The 15,177-nt window shown below is 44.4% G+C and overlaps 1 protein-coding gene across 1 annotated transcript in view; it reads left to right on the top strand.

Moving 5' to 3' along the window:
- The window catches only part of SHANK1 (SH3 and multiple ankyrin repeat domains 1), a 1,619,594-nt gene that overhangs the window by 199,176 nt on the left and 1,405,241 nt on the right, over window positions 1-15,177 (top strand). The window contains exon 2 of the mRNA XM_086930109.1: window positions 9,827-10,030. Within this exon, the coding sequence (XP_086786235.1) occupies window positions 9,827-10,030 (204 nt within the window). The remainder of the gene's footprint in view (window positions 1-9,826; window positions 10,031-15,177) is intronic.

Genomic DNA, 15,177 nt, shown 5'->3' with positions numbered 1-15,177 from the left:
ACCCAAGTTTCAGAACGATAAACTTTTGCTACCTACCTACATTTAATGGACACGAGGCAGGTTTTTTTATGTAGCTAAAAGCATTGTGTGGTAGCCCACTGTCATTTACAGACAGCACATTTCCATTGAAATGGCCACTTAGTTTGCGCCATCCGTGGGCCGTGCAGAGCGGTGAGGTGGGGTAGGGGTGGGGGATTTCAACAGATGATGACGAGAGAAAGTTAATGATTTATTTATTTTTCCTCGTGGTCGTCTGTTGAATGCCCCCCAACTCGGCCCCACCGCTTACCTGCATGGGCCGTGGCTGGTTTGCGCAGACATACAGTTTTATTGATAAAAATATATAGCACACAAATGATAATGTATGGAAATCGAGTTTCTGTGAATATTACCATTAGTGCATCACCAAGTAAAGTGTCTTGATTTGTTTTAATGAAATTAGATTCTCTGTTTCCAGCACACTTCAAAATTACAAAAAAAAGGTGCTTCATTTTTACTTTGGTATTGCTGAATGCATTCAGTTCATTACAGGTTTTACATTTTGTTGTGTGTTGTGAAAAAAAGACATCTTATAGCCTTTCCTTTCAAAATCCCTGTAATCAGCAAGATTGTCACGTAATTCAGTTTACTTTCCTTTTCTGACTAGAAAGTAGGAGGAGCACGTGAACACCAATCCCTGCGTTAAAAAAATAAGCAGCAATTTTTCGGAATACAGATTTTTTTAAAGATGCCATCAAACACAGAATTTAAAGGCATCTTCACTTGTTGTTTGGACTTTAGCAACCCACCAGAAATCGATTGGCGATACACATTTTGGCAAACACCACCCCAGAGCATTATGGGGCGCTCCATGGAGGAACAGAGAATAAGGAATGAGTGGCCTCCGCTGCTAAATTTTTATTCTTGTATTTAAAAAAAAAAAGGATTTGGGGTTCCCTGGTGCCCACTTGGCATACTAATGTCTTTAATTTTTGTTGGGGGCTGCGGAAAAAGCAGGGCCCATACAACCCCTGTGGCTCCCCTGACAGGAACATGTCACTTTTAAAAATTTTGGTGGGTGCCTAACTAGAGGCACCCACTTGCCTTCTTTTTTTGGAAGTAATGAGGGAAGCTCCACGCCCCCGTGACCCTAGCTGGCTTCCCGGTCAGCACCATACTGTGTCCTGGCAGGATCCGGCACAGTGAATTTGTTCTCTACTGGGTGGGAGAACCATTTTTCACTTCTGCCACATGGGATTGAACAAAGTTGTGTTACCCGTCCAGGAGAGTGCCGGTAGGGTATGGTCGCACTCTCCCGGGCAGGGAACTACAGTGTCCTAGAGGATGGGGTACCCCGGAAACGGCAAGGTATTGGGCCCCGGGAAATGGGTCTCGGGCGGATCATTGGCTCGGGGGAGCACATGCCCCCTACCCTTATTTGGTTTAACTGCCCCAGGAAATGGTGTATCAGGTCTGTTGAATCCTCCAAGAGGGGGGCTGCAGGTCCCGCCCCTTAATAATTATGTAGCGGCCCTGGGAATGAGATTCCCTGGGGCCTGTTGAAAGCTCAGGGATGCCTTGTACCCTCCTCCCCTTAATTATAATGTATTGGCCCCAGGGAGTGGGGTCCATTTGGGCTCTTAAGTGGTATGGGGAGGGGAACACAGTCCGCCTCTCCGTTATATTAATAGAGGACCTGGGGGATGGGGTTCTGGATACCTCACAAAGGCTCGGGGGTCTCACGCCCCTCCCCTTAAAATAATAATGCACCACCCCCTCTCCCTCTGGTCCTGCCTTGCCCACCTGAGGTGAGGTTTTGTAAATGGTGGGAGATCTCCAATAAAGAAATTGCTGTTGTTACTCTCAGGGGTACCTCTGGGTCCCCCCATCAGGTCTGAGAGGGCAGGGTATCCCTACTCTTCCCCCCCCCATATCTTTTTGCACTTATTTCCAGGTCCGAAGACTAAGTCCATGAGTCCTAAAAGGGCTGCCACCACATCTTTGTTGATATGGTGGCAGCCAATCAGATCAAATCTCAAGTTCTGTTGGCTCTGCAGATCTTCTGCTGCATGAAATATCTATATTTTTATAGCCTTCATTTCTTAAAAACTACTGAATGTATTTACACCAAATCACACAAAGCCAAAGCAAGTTTAGTGGACAAAGATCTAGCTTTCTGCCAAATTTGGTGTAGTTCTGTTCAGCTGTTTTGGCAGTAGCTGTGTCTAAAGTGTCTAGGGAAAAATTCATGGGGAAAAGGCGCTTTGAAATCCCCCCCACCCCTTTTACTCTGCCCTGGCTTGACAAATGGGGTGCATGAAGGGAACTAGCTGGGGCCGTGGGAGCCCCTATGTTTAAAAAAAAACAAAGGTTAAAGGAACGTTATGGTTTTAAATGTGCCAAACTACTGAAATTCAATAGTTATAGTTAACTCAAGCAATTGTAACCCATGCCCGAGGTAACTATAACGTGCACCCTCGCCATGCACTTCTTAATGCCCCACATATTACATCTTTCATGACATGATGTATGACATCATTGATGACATCACTGTAATGTTTGCAATAAATGTATTGATGACAAAACTGTGTATGGCGGGGACATGAGTTATAGCTTCCCTAGGGCACGGGTTGTAATTACTTGAGATAACTTTAACTGGTGAACTTCAGTGGTTTTGTCCAATTGAAATGCCATGTTTTCGCTGACATTTTCACCTAACTATAACATCACTTTAACCTTTGTTTAACCTCTGTTTTATACATATATACAGGTTCGATGTCCTGGATGAATTGACAATATTGTTTTATATTTGCCGTCAGAACCGTTGCCACCGGATCCACACCGACCAAAGGACGTGGATTATACAAATCCATGGTGCCCTGCCATAGGAGGGATACCTGCGGAGATACTGGGAAGGAAATCGTGCGGCAGGCAAGGGAGAAAAAAACACAGCCAGTGAGAACAACAAGAGGAAAGGGATGACCATAACGGGCGGCGAAAAGAAAATGGAATACAAAGGGAAATACGATTAAAACCGACGTGGGAAAATAATCTTACATTTACAATGCATTGTGGGACATTGATGCCTGTCTGTTTCCAAGCATACACCCTTGACGTAGGATATGCCCCGTCAATTCGACGAGACCCCACCAATAAGGAAAGACATTTAACATTAAAATTAACACTGGCTGTGTTAAAGGTCAGGTTTTATCTGCACTGAGGAAGGCCCATGCCGAAATGCATTTACAGCAATAAACTGTTTCATTACTCCCGCAAGTGCTTCGACCTTTTCTTAACGTAGTTGTTGTGCAACAGAGGCGGATTCATCCTCCGTCCGAAGGCACCCGCCGTGGTTCGATGGCCTGCATGAAGCGACAATGTTGTTTTATATTTGCCATCAGAACCGTTGCCACCGGATCCACACCGACCAAAGGACGTGGATTATACAAATCCATGGTGCCCTGCCATAGGAGGGATACCTGCGGAGATACTGGGAAGGAAATTGTGCGGCAGGCAAGGGAGACAAACACAGCCGGTGAGGATAACAAGAGGAAAGGGATGACCATAACGGGCGGCGAAAATAAAATGGAATACAAAGGGCTGTACGATTAAAACCAAAATGGGAAAATAATCTTACATTTACAATGCATTGTGGGGCATTGATGCCTGTCTGTTTCCAAGCACACCCTTGATGTAGGAGATGCCGTCCGTCAATTCGTTGAGACCCCACCAAGAAGGAAAGACATTGTAGATTAAAATGAACACTGGCTGTTTTGAAGGTCAGGTTTTATCTGCACTGAAGAAGGCCCATGCCCAAATGCATTTGCAGCAATAAACCGTTTCATTACTCCCGCGAGTGCCTTTACCAACGTAGTTGTTGTGCAACAGAGGTGGATTCATCCTCCGTCCGAAGGCACTCGCCGTGGTTCGATGGCCTGAATGAAGCAACGATGTTTGAGATATATAAATATAATGAATAGCAAAAGTACTTGCACTGTGCAAGAAAATGCCCGCATTCCTCAATATTCTTTAGTAGTAAAGTTTATTCAGGCATTTTTTTTTTCTTAATAACTTTGGCACTATTCAATAAATGTCTATGACACTTCACAAAAACAACAAAAAGTTCCTCCACTTTGGGTCCTTCATGGTGAGTTTTGAGCAGATCTTTCAAGCGGGAGGTCAAGAAGAAAGACGGGTCTCAAAAGTGCCATTTCAATTCCCAGAGGAAGTTTTGATATCTGATGCAGAAGAAAATGGCTTAATGGAATTTCACCAAATTTGGCATGGAAGTACCTTTGTGTTTTTTAGCTTGGTGTAAATCTGCTCAGTAGTTTTCAAGAAATTAGCGTTTAAAGAGGGATTCGGCTTGGGACTGTAGAGGTTAAAGCTAAAAAAAACGGTAGCGATGACTACCTATGCAAACCATAACTATCAACTCCCCCATGCATTGCAAAACATCATTGATTACATAAGTGACATCATTTATGATGCCACTCATGATTTCACAAGTGGCATCACTAAGGGCATCACTGCTTCTTGTTACAAATATGTTTACTATATTTTTAAATGAAATTGTTATATATTATGTTGTGTTATGTTATTTATTCTTATAAGTCGCAACAGCTACCCGAAGGTTTCCCAGCGCCGCCTGATAGAAGCAAAAGAAGGAAAAAATCTATTGATTAAACAGCAAAGTTGTTAAGCCCTTTAGAAAATTATCATAGACTGTTTCATTTCGAAGTGTCAGGGGAAGAGAGTTCCACATTGAGGGGCCCAGGCAAGAGAAGGACCGACCCCCCACTTGCGACAATCTGGTCCTTGGGACGGAGAATTTGGCCTGAGTGGTGGATCGGAAAAGGCGAGGTGGTACATAAGGACGAGCTAGGGCGTTCAGGTATTGGGGTGCCTTGCCCAATTTATTCTTAAACATGTAGCTCAGGGCTTTGAATTTAATTTGATTTTCCACCCTGAGCCAATGGAGGTCTCGGAGATAGCCTGAGATGGAAGTCGTCCTGGGAACCTGGCACAGCAGCTTAGCAGCCGCTTTCTGCACCATCTGTAGTTTGCTTATCACATCCTTATTGGCTCCTAGATACAAGATTTTACCATAACTCAATCTAGAAGTAGCAAGACCCTGAACCACCGTTCTTTGAGTGAAATCAGGCAGCAACCAGAGAATTTTTTTGAGTCATCTCAGGATAGTGAAACAAGTTGAAGCCACCTTGACTGCTTGCTGCTTCATCGATATTTGGTCATCAATTACGAAGCCTAGATTGCGGGACCTGGTGTTTAGACTGCGGTAGAGCACCCATTTCAGAAGGCCAGTATTGAGGAGCCCAAAGTTCTTTATTATTCCCCCAAATTAGCACCTCTGTTTTTTCACCATTAAGCTTAAGCAAGTTAGCTTGTATCCAACTTGCAATATTACGCAATCCACTCTGCAGGGAAGATGGCTTTAACACCTGTTCCGCTGGAAGAAGAAAAGATTATTTGGCAATGGCAGCCAGAGGCCTAACGCAGACATTAAACAACAGGGGGCTGAAAATGGAGCTCTGTGGTACAGCATAAGGTGACGCATGGGATTTGGAACTGGCCATAGAGGAGAATACCTGGAAAGTGTGGTCTGTCAGAAGGTTTTGATTCTTCATAGCTTTCTTTATTCGGTACGGTGGCACATAGAGGCAGGTCCTAACATTCTAATAGCTTTATTCACAGTTATAGTCATACATATGTGCTGATATGTGAATCCTCATATTCGTCAAGTAACACCACCAGGCATTATATGGTACGGAAATGTACGAAAAGACACACAAGTATTTGTATTATGCTACTCCCCTTCTAAATCAGGTGTTTCGTTTTAGTTGGAGGTTTACTTTTTTTGTCACGTTTTATAACATTTGTCCTCTCTGTACATCTTAGCTAGTGATCCTATTCAGGTCTTATGTTATAGTCATATTTAATTTAATTGACTGCATGTCTTTGATATTTAAATAGTATGTTGGTGTGAGTATGTTAGTGGTCATTTGTCCCTGTCGGTGTAATTAATAATAGATGGTATATTTATGCTGTATTCCTGTTTTGCTTTGTGACTGGTTTTAAATATGATTTTTAGAGTGGTTGTCTGTCTGTTTTATTTTATCCTTGAAGGGCATTTGTCTCGAGGTTCGTTTGTGTTTTTTGTTTCTGGCTGAGTAGTGGTATACAAATATGCAAATGTTACTCTCCTATGACGTTTCAGGCGTTGTGCCAATAGTATACCATATTGCATCTCTAACTTTGTCACTAAGCCTTTGAGTTGAATGTGTGTGTGTGTGTGTGAGTGCGGTGTTGTAGATATACTGATTCCTATGTCATCATCATCATCACCCTCATAAACACTTTATTTGGAAGTATGCAAACATTCATTTCAAATATAATTTGTAATATTGCATCAGAAAGAATTGTTTAAAAGTTTTTAAAAAATATGTGTTAAAATACTTTTAAGACAGTATAGACGCACAGTGGATTTTAAAAAAGCATCAACATACTGGACAATTTCAGCATTGGCTACATTCTTTAGCAGTTTGAGAGCAGACCTACATTGACAAATACCACTAAAATACTTTTTTAAGACCAGAATTAAAATCAACTTTGCGTACTTTATATAACAATTGCAGAAAAAAAGTTACATGTACACAGATTACCTGACCTGATACATTATCACATTGACATAATATGGCCTCTAGATTGTGGGTAAAGCCCTTGGGAAAACACAAAAGATATTTCATGGTGTCCGACCTGAAACGAAATAGCAAGGATTGTTCTCAACTGCTTTGTGCATAGCAGATGTAATCGGTTGAACAGTCAAGTTCACATAGACCTATATATGCATTGCAGACATGTTCGGCTTTGCCAACATATCCAGCAAATGTTGAGATTGGTCATGCTGAGATTGGTCATGATCATAAAGTGAATGTGCTACTATCTTTTTATATATGTTAATGCAAGATAATGGTTCTATAAAAGCAAATTACATTCCAATTTTACAATATTCAGCTTTCACATAGGCCAACCACGGAATAAGTAAACCCTTTCTACAGTGAAAGACAATCCATTATAATATCCTGTGTTAGCCCAGCCTCAGCATTCTTCCAGGTTGCAAGCCACATCAGAACGGGATGGACATTCCTATGTCGGGCTCTTGTGTTTCTGTGCCCATGCCATAACAGGTCTGAGACAGTTGTGTTGTGCAAATGGTGTTTGGAAGTGTGTATTTAGGTAAGTGGTGTCCTGTCAATTTGTGTTCCTGTGTGTGTCTCTGAGCGTGCATCTGAGCTAACATGGCAACATGCAAAAGCTATTTTTATTTACGATTTAGAGCTAAGTTTCTTTTTTTCTGTTGTATATGTTTATATACTTTAGATGCAGTGATTTTATCAGTGACGATTGATGTAATGTATGATGTAATAGGCAGCTCAGGGTTTGGGATGTTATGGTTCAAGCAGTAATATCAGTGGTGCTGTCGTAAGTGATGTAATCAATTTGACTTATGTCATCAGTGATCTCAGGCAAGGAAGGGGCAGGTGCTAGTCATCATTTTGCACCTTGACCCAGACCTGGTCAATTTAATTGATTTAGCAAATTTGAGCCAGAAACATTACTCACTTTTTGACTATATTTTTTACAGTGAATTGTAATTGTTTTTAAAGAGATTTGGCTTCAAAATAAGTATTAACATAATTTTTTCGCATGTGATAACATACGTTTCAAAATTCTTAACTTCTCACCTGATAATAAACTTTCTTGAACTTAAACCAGAATTTAACTATACCTTCTAGTTGGAAAATCGAACAGTTTAACTAAATGTTATTATTTTGCTCTGACTGAGTATCTCAGTCATCTTGGATCTATACTAGACACCCAGGGACAGATGCAGAACTGTTTTTTGCGGTCCCAAACAGGAAATCAGCTCGTTTACGACAGCAAAGTAGGTCTGCCCTATGTACAAATCCTATTTTGCGACTCTGTAAACTATTACCGACTTGCAAAATAGGGTTTGCGACTCGCTATTAGGAAGGGGCGTGCCAAGGGCGTCCCTTCCTAACAGCAAGTCATACTTCAATGTACTATTGCTTTGCGACTGCAAAACACTCGCAGACCCCTTCCCCTTTGTGACTGCCAGCAAAAATATTTTTTAATAGCAGTCCCAGGGACCACTGCCTACTCTTAAAAAATGAAACCGTAATGTATAATTTTTTTAATTTTAAATGCATCCTGTTTTCCTTTAAGGAAAACAAGCTGCATTTTTTCCAAAAAACTGCTTATTTAAAAAGCAGCCACAGACATGGTGGTCTGCTGACCCCAGCAGGCCACCATCCCTGGGAGTGCTAGACATTCCCACTGGGTAGCAAATTGTGACCTACATCGTGAACATTAATGAATTAGGCAATTTGCGACCCCATTAGGAATCGCAAACAGTGTCTGAGACACTGTTGTGCATTCCATTTTGCGAGTCGCAACTTGCGAGTCGCACATCAAGGCAATTTGCGACTCGCAGAATGAAAGGGTCTTACATCTGGCCACCACTGCCTTGCCGACCTTCACTTGCCATCGGAGTCTTCAATTCTCTGTGATTATTCCTGAAAGCATATCTGAGTGAGTGGTGCTGTTTGTGTTCTTGGTTCGTTGTTGGCAGCCAGTGGCTGACTGACTTTCCTACCTTCAGAGTAATACTTTTCTATAGTATCTCTGAATGCGTATCTGACTGAACACAACTGTGTGTGTTCTTCGACATGTGTTGGACACACACTTCTTACTAGTGGAGAGGTGTGGTGCAGCGGCCAGGGCAGCTGACTTCGGACCACAAGGTTCACGGTTCAATCCATGGCTCAGCTCAGCACCATGTGACTCATTTAATTTCCACGACGGCCCCAGCACCTTGAGAACCATAAGCATGAGTAGTTCACGCTTTACTAATACAGATTTATTACATTTACTGTTTCTTCCCCTCCATTGTTGTCCCTCTGTCTCCATGATTAGTACAATCCCTCACTGGACGTTTGCTTACTGTTGCTGCAGGCGGAGCGCTCCCATTTTGTGGCCGAGTGTTGGTATGGGTGAGTGGGGTGTATGTGTAAACCTGGAACTGTATCGGACACCCTCTATACAGTTGCTTCCATAGGAGCCTGCTTCAAAATCCCTGATTGTGGCCCCAAGTACTTCCAGTCAATTGTGTTAAAAAGAAAATACAAAATGTGATTCACAGCGAGTTTTAACAAATGTATACAAATAATCCTGCTGATGCCTATTCAAACCAAAATATTTCATATATTACTGGACGGATTTACTCCAAATCAAAAAAAGTCTATATTCTGAGTAAAGTTGTACGTTCATGATAAGTGTGGTGTAAATCTATTAAGTGATTTTTGCTCTGTCTTTTGGAAAACTTTCTATGGGAGCTGAAAGGGGAAACTACACAGTTTTTCACCCCCATTCCCTTAACTTTTTTGTTTCCGTGGAAGGAGTCTCATGAAACTGGCAGTGGCCACAATTAGATGACAGAGTTAATAGTTTACCGAGTTTCATGCAGATCCATCCTCGGGAAAAGTTATACGCAAATCTAAACAAAATCCCAAAATGCTTTTCCATTTGAAAGTGATGAACCATAACAACACAGAACATTATATATTAGACCATATATGTGTGTGTAGAAACAGTTTTTTTGGCCATCATTAAACCCGATGTGTAGACAGATCAACTGGATATGAATGTATGAAATAGTGAGACCTTTGTTGGGAGTGAGGGAAAGACTGGCGGACCATGATGGGTTCTAGTTTTCATTCTTGGATCTGTTGGTTTTCTTTTCTAGAAATGCCTACGGTTCAACCCAGATGCCACTATCTGGGTGGCGAAACAGCAGATTTTGTGCACCTTGAATGAAAGCCTGAAGGATGTCCTGAATTATGGCCTTTTCCAGCCAGCCACAAATGGACGGGATGCCAAGTTTCTGGATGAGGAACGTCTTCTCCGAGAGTACCCGCAGTCCTTTGAGAAAGGTGTTCCCTACTTGGAGGTAGGCATAATTTGACTTGACCACAGACGGCAATAGACCATGATCCTCAACACTTCATTGGATAGTTCTTCACCTTGTCAGATTTCCTAAGCCTGAGAACTGAGCTTTTGAGGGGTCAAGGGCAAGACACCGAGCTTTCAACTAACCAATTTAATGCTATTATTTCCTCTGTCAAGTTTATCATTGGGAATCAGCACACGCAGACATGTCCTAACTGCTAGAACACTCATGCATGCTGGCAATTGATGCCTCAGGACCAGCGTGATTGGGAAAGGGTAGGGAATAAGTGTTCATTCCTACGAGGCAAGACATAAGAAATTGGAGGAAAATGTAGGCTGGCTAATGAGGGCTTTCTGAGGGAGGAGACCAAGAGGAATGCAAATATGAAAAAGTAGATGGCGAAAAAAGTACTGAGTGAAATATAGCAAGAGAGGGAGTCAAAGAGAGGCATGGGGTGTGAACTGATAGTGAGGAAGAGAGAGACAGAGACTAGGTGAGAAACACATGAGAGAGATTGTCAGAAGTGAAAGCAAAAGACAGAAGACAGAGAAATGAGGACACTGGGAGAGCGGTCTCGAGAGGGAAAAAGATGAAGGGACGCAAAGATGGAGATTGAAAGAGGGACAGTAGGAGAGAGAGGCAGAGAGAAAGTGGGAGTGACACTGAAAAAGCGATTGTAAGGTATTAGAGAATAATTTGAAACACCAAAGATGGAAAGGAAGCAAGGAAACTATGGCAGATACATAAAAGGAGAGGGAAGAAGGTTAAGGAAAAGGAGAAAGCTAGATGAAGCTTGGAAATACGAGGTGGATTCAAGTGGACTGGGAGCTTCAGGGGGCCTGTTTGGGGTGTTACATCCCCCTAATAAATGTATCATTTAGTAAATAGTTGGGTACAGGAGCTTTCAGTCGGGTTTGGTAAGGTGTCTGTCGGATTTCACATGGGATTTTTATAAACTCAGTCAGACAAAAACACTCACTCTTCTTTTTTGAAAGGTCTTAAAACATGGGTATTTGACAAAATACTGTGTTTTGAGTACCCCTCGCAATCATCACTCCTTTCCTGTGGCCCTTAAGCTACTCTCATGGACTGCCCCTCATATAAGAGTTAAGTTGAATTGTCAGCATGATTGTTGGAAATGTTATTGCTCACAAACCCCCCCCCCCGCCCCCAGCTTTACTAACCAAGCTATGCCACTTGCCTAAGCTGTTCAGTTGTTACAAAAACGCCCCCTAGTAACAAAACCAGCCCCTCATCCTTCCAGCCTCCTGGGAAACGTCCGATGCTCAGGACAGCCAGTCTGCCTTGGGAGCGAGATGAGCAGGGTGAAGGCAAGAGTGAGAAGAGTGAGGTAAATTTTTGAAAAAGATGTTGATCCAGAGTCAGTGCAAACACAAGGAGATGATGGACGGAGCCCTGAAACTTTTCAGACACTAACCCCCAGTCACAGATTTGGGTTGAATCCTTCATCGTTCTTTAGTTCACTTCTCCACCCCAGTTCAGACACAGCTATATGCAAATCAGTCTTGAGCCTATGCCTCATGGGGACAGTCCAGGCCGAACTGCCAAGCCATGTCTTCCCTGGACCGTAAACAAGCATCTTGGGACTGGTTTCGGGCTAACAGCCCTCATAAGCCACGCTAGCTTGAATCCAGTGGCAAAGTGAGCAAGGGACCCATGTCCGGGCATACCCTGCCAATTTAGGGTGAACAAAGCAAACACAAGGAGATGATGGACGAAGCGCTGAAACTTTTCAGACACTTACCCCCAGTCACAGATCTGGGTTGAATTCATCATCGTTCTTTAGCTCACTTCACCACCCCATTTCAGACACAGCTATATGCAAATCAGTCTTGACCCTGTGCCTCATGGGAACAGCCAAGCCCGAACTGCCAAGCCATGCCTTCCCTGGACCAGAAACAAGCATCCTGGGACCGGTTTCGGGCTAACAGCCCTCATCAGCCAGGCTAGCTTCAATATAGTGGCAAAGTGAGAAAGGGACCCACGTCTGGGCATACCCTGCCAACATAAGACAAACAAAGCAAACACAAGGAGATGATGGACGGAGCGCTGGGTATTTCCAGACGTGGGTCCCTTGCTCGGTCCCAGGATGCTTTTTTCCGGTTCATGGAAGACCTGGCTTAGCAGTTCGGGCTGGACTGTTCCCATAAGGCACAGAGTCAAGAATGATTTGCTATAGCTGTGTCTGAACTGGGGTGGCAAAGTGAGCTAAAGAACGATGATGGATTCAACCCAGATCTGTGACTGGTGGGGAGTGTCTGAAAAGTTTCAGTGCTCCGCCCATCATCTCCTTGTTTGCTTTGATTTAGAGTCAGTGCCATGAAGGCTCTCTGTAAACAGGGCTATACCGAGAAGTGCAAAATCAAAATTTTGTCTAAGTCCCAAGTGGGCAGCAAAATCGGGAGAGAAACTGACAGCATCCGCAGTGGCAGAGGAAAGTCTCTGGCTCACCCTAAAACCTAACAATCGAGGGTTTTTATACATCGTTTTCGCAGAAGAATGAGAATTTGCCTAGCCTTAGTGCTGGTAAGTTCCAGTTCTATTAAGGACTCAGAGGCGAGGATTATGCCATTCTTTCTATCGCTTTATTTTCCACAGCAGCAAGAAAAACATAAACAAACAAAATAGAACATGAGTCCTATTACAGTGTCCATGCACCGGCAGCTCCCATCATGCTCTGCTGTCGTTTCCTCTTCCTCTTTCTTCGCGCGAAGCCCATATACCGGTCCAATCACGCATCCTGTTTAGAACCTTCAGCCCCTGTAAAAGAACACACCATCAGATCTAGCCCGTTCTAACAGAACGTCATCATTCAAATGAAGAGCAACAGCAAATCAGCAATTAGAGCATCATAAAAAAGGTTTACTTACATTGCATACGGGGAGGGTCCACTTCCAGGAAGTCTCTTGGGGGGGGGATATCCTCGCCTCCGAGTCCTTAATAGAATTGGAACTTACCAGCACTAAGGCTAGGCAAATTCTCATTCTATGGCAGGACCGGAGGCTTCGGATTATGCCAGTTCAAAGCTTATCGACAACCAGCCGAGCTACTTCTAAAACTGGCTTGAAATAGAACCTCTTGAATGTGGAGTCCGAGGACCAATCGGCCCCTCTCATCAAATCCTCCAGGCGAGCCCCGAGGGCATAAGCTTTTGTGGCCATAGCTCCTCTCGCTGAGTGAGCACCAAATGGTTTGGTATCAATCCCCGCCTCCTACATTACCCAACGCACCCAACGGGCGATCGTTGGCGAAGTAAAAGCCTTGTACAGTTTCCGTAGGGCAATGAGAAGTTGTCTTTCATCCGGAGGGCGAGTATCATCAGTCATATCCTCATATGCACGGAGGCAATGCACAACACACAGTTTGGGGGAGTCCTGAAATGCAGGGTAGGAAATAACCCTAGTAAGGGTCTTAGTCCGTCTACTGACAGTGAAAGAAACTCCATCCGGAGAAAAAACACTGGCCGTGATAGCAAGAGCCCGCACATCCAAGACCCGTCTGCAAGGTACCAGGCACAACAACATAGCTAACTTAGCAGTCAACTCCTTACGAGACAGGAACCTGTTCGGTTGCCAAGAAAGGAACAAATTCAACACTCTGTTCACATTCCACAGGACGGAGTACCGAGGTTCGGGCGGCAATGAAAGGCGAATACCTCTCAGGAGTCTACAAACCAAAGGATGTTCCCCAACCGGTGAACCCTGCACCAAGTCGTGCCCTGCTGAAATCGCAGATCGGAAGGTATTGATGGACCGGTAGGCCTGTCCCTCCTGAGCCAGTTCCGCTAAGAAATTTAGGACATGGACTACAGCTGCCCCCACGGGATCAAAATTCCGTCGCACACACCAACGACTCCATCTATGCCATGCAGATCTGTATCGCTTGGTCGTGCTGTCAGCCCAGGCTTTGGAAAGCAAGTCTTCTGCCTTTCCCGAAAGGCCCGGGAGCGTCCAACGACGCCTGAGAGCATCCATGCCATCAGCCGCAGAGAGCCCTCTTGGACCAACCTGTGGAGAGCTCCTTCTGGATTGAGGAGAATGTGAGGAGAGTGGGGGAGTAGGATTGGAGAATCTCAGGAAAGTTTCAGAAGAACTGGAAACCAAACTTGAGACCTCCACCATGGAGTGATCATCAACACCTGTGCCAACTGGCGACGTAGCAACGCTGACACGCGCGTTATCATCGAGAATGGGGGAAACGCATACCCCTGCTCGTTCGACCAGTCCTGGAGGAACGCATCCGTCGCCTCCGCTGCTGGATCGGGGCGCCAACTGAAGTATCTCGGGAGTTGATGATCCAGGCGGGACGCAAAAAGGCCCACTGAGAAGGGACCCCACTGGTCCGATAGCCTGGAGAACAGAAGAGGATCCAGCTTCCAAACGCTGGCATCTAGGATGTTCTGGGAGTGCCAGTCGGCCACCTCGTTCTGACGCCCCAGCAATACTCAGCCGTGACCGACACCTGATGGTCCAGGCAAAAATGCCAAAAATCTCTGGCGAAGTCCGCCAGCATTTTGGATCTGGTGCCACCCAGATGGTTGATATAACGGACCGCCGACACGTTGTCCATCCTGAGAAGGACGCAGGACTGCACTCTGTCTTTGGTCCAACACTGCACCGCGAAGGAGCCCGCTAGTAATAATAATATATAATACTAATAAAGGGGTTTATAAAGCGCCTGGTGACGCCTCCCGGCGTGTCCCCGCGCTGTGGAAAAGTGTCAGAGTGCAGGGGAGGACAATAAGAGCTAAAGGGAGAATAGGTGGGTCTTCAAAAGTTTTCTGAATATGGATTCAGTGTCCGCTAACCTAATATAGGAGGGCAGAGCGTTCCATTTGTTGGCTGCCAGAGCACGGAAGGAGCGACCTACCATTCTAGCTTTTTTAATTCGGGGTATCTTGAGAAGGCCAGTTCCCCTAGATCGAAGAGTTCGATTAGGCTCATAGGGAACGGCAAGATCTGTCAGGTAAGACGGTGCTTTGTGCGAGATAATCCTATAGCACATGAGGAGCGCTTTGAATAGAATTCTTTTTCTAATAGGCAACCAGTGTAAAGTTGCTAGGGAAGGTTTAGAGGCAGCTCTTCTCGGTAGTCTAAGAACTAGACGAGCCGCCGAGTTTTGGAGGA

Source organism: Lissotriton vulgaris, chromosome 7 (genome assembly GCF_964263255.1).
Source record: "Lissotriton vulgaris chromosome 7, aLisVul1.2, whole genome shotgun sequence".
Taxonomy (NCBI): domain Eukaryota; kingdom Metazoa; phylum Chordata; class Amphibia; order Caudata; family Salamandridae; genus Lissotriton; species Lissotriton vulgaris.
This window is presented reverse-complemented; position numbering and strand designations above follow the sequence as displayed.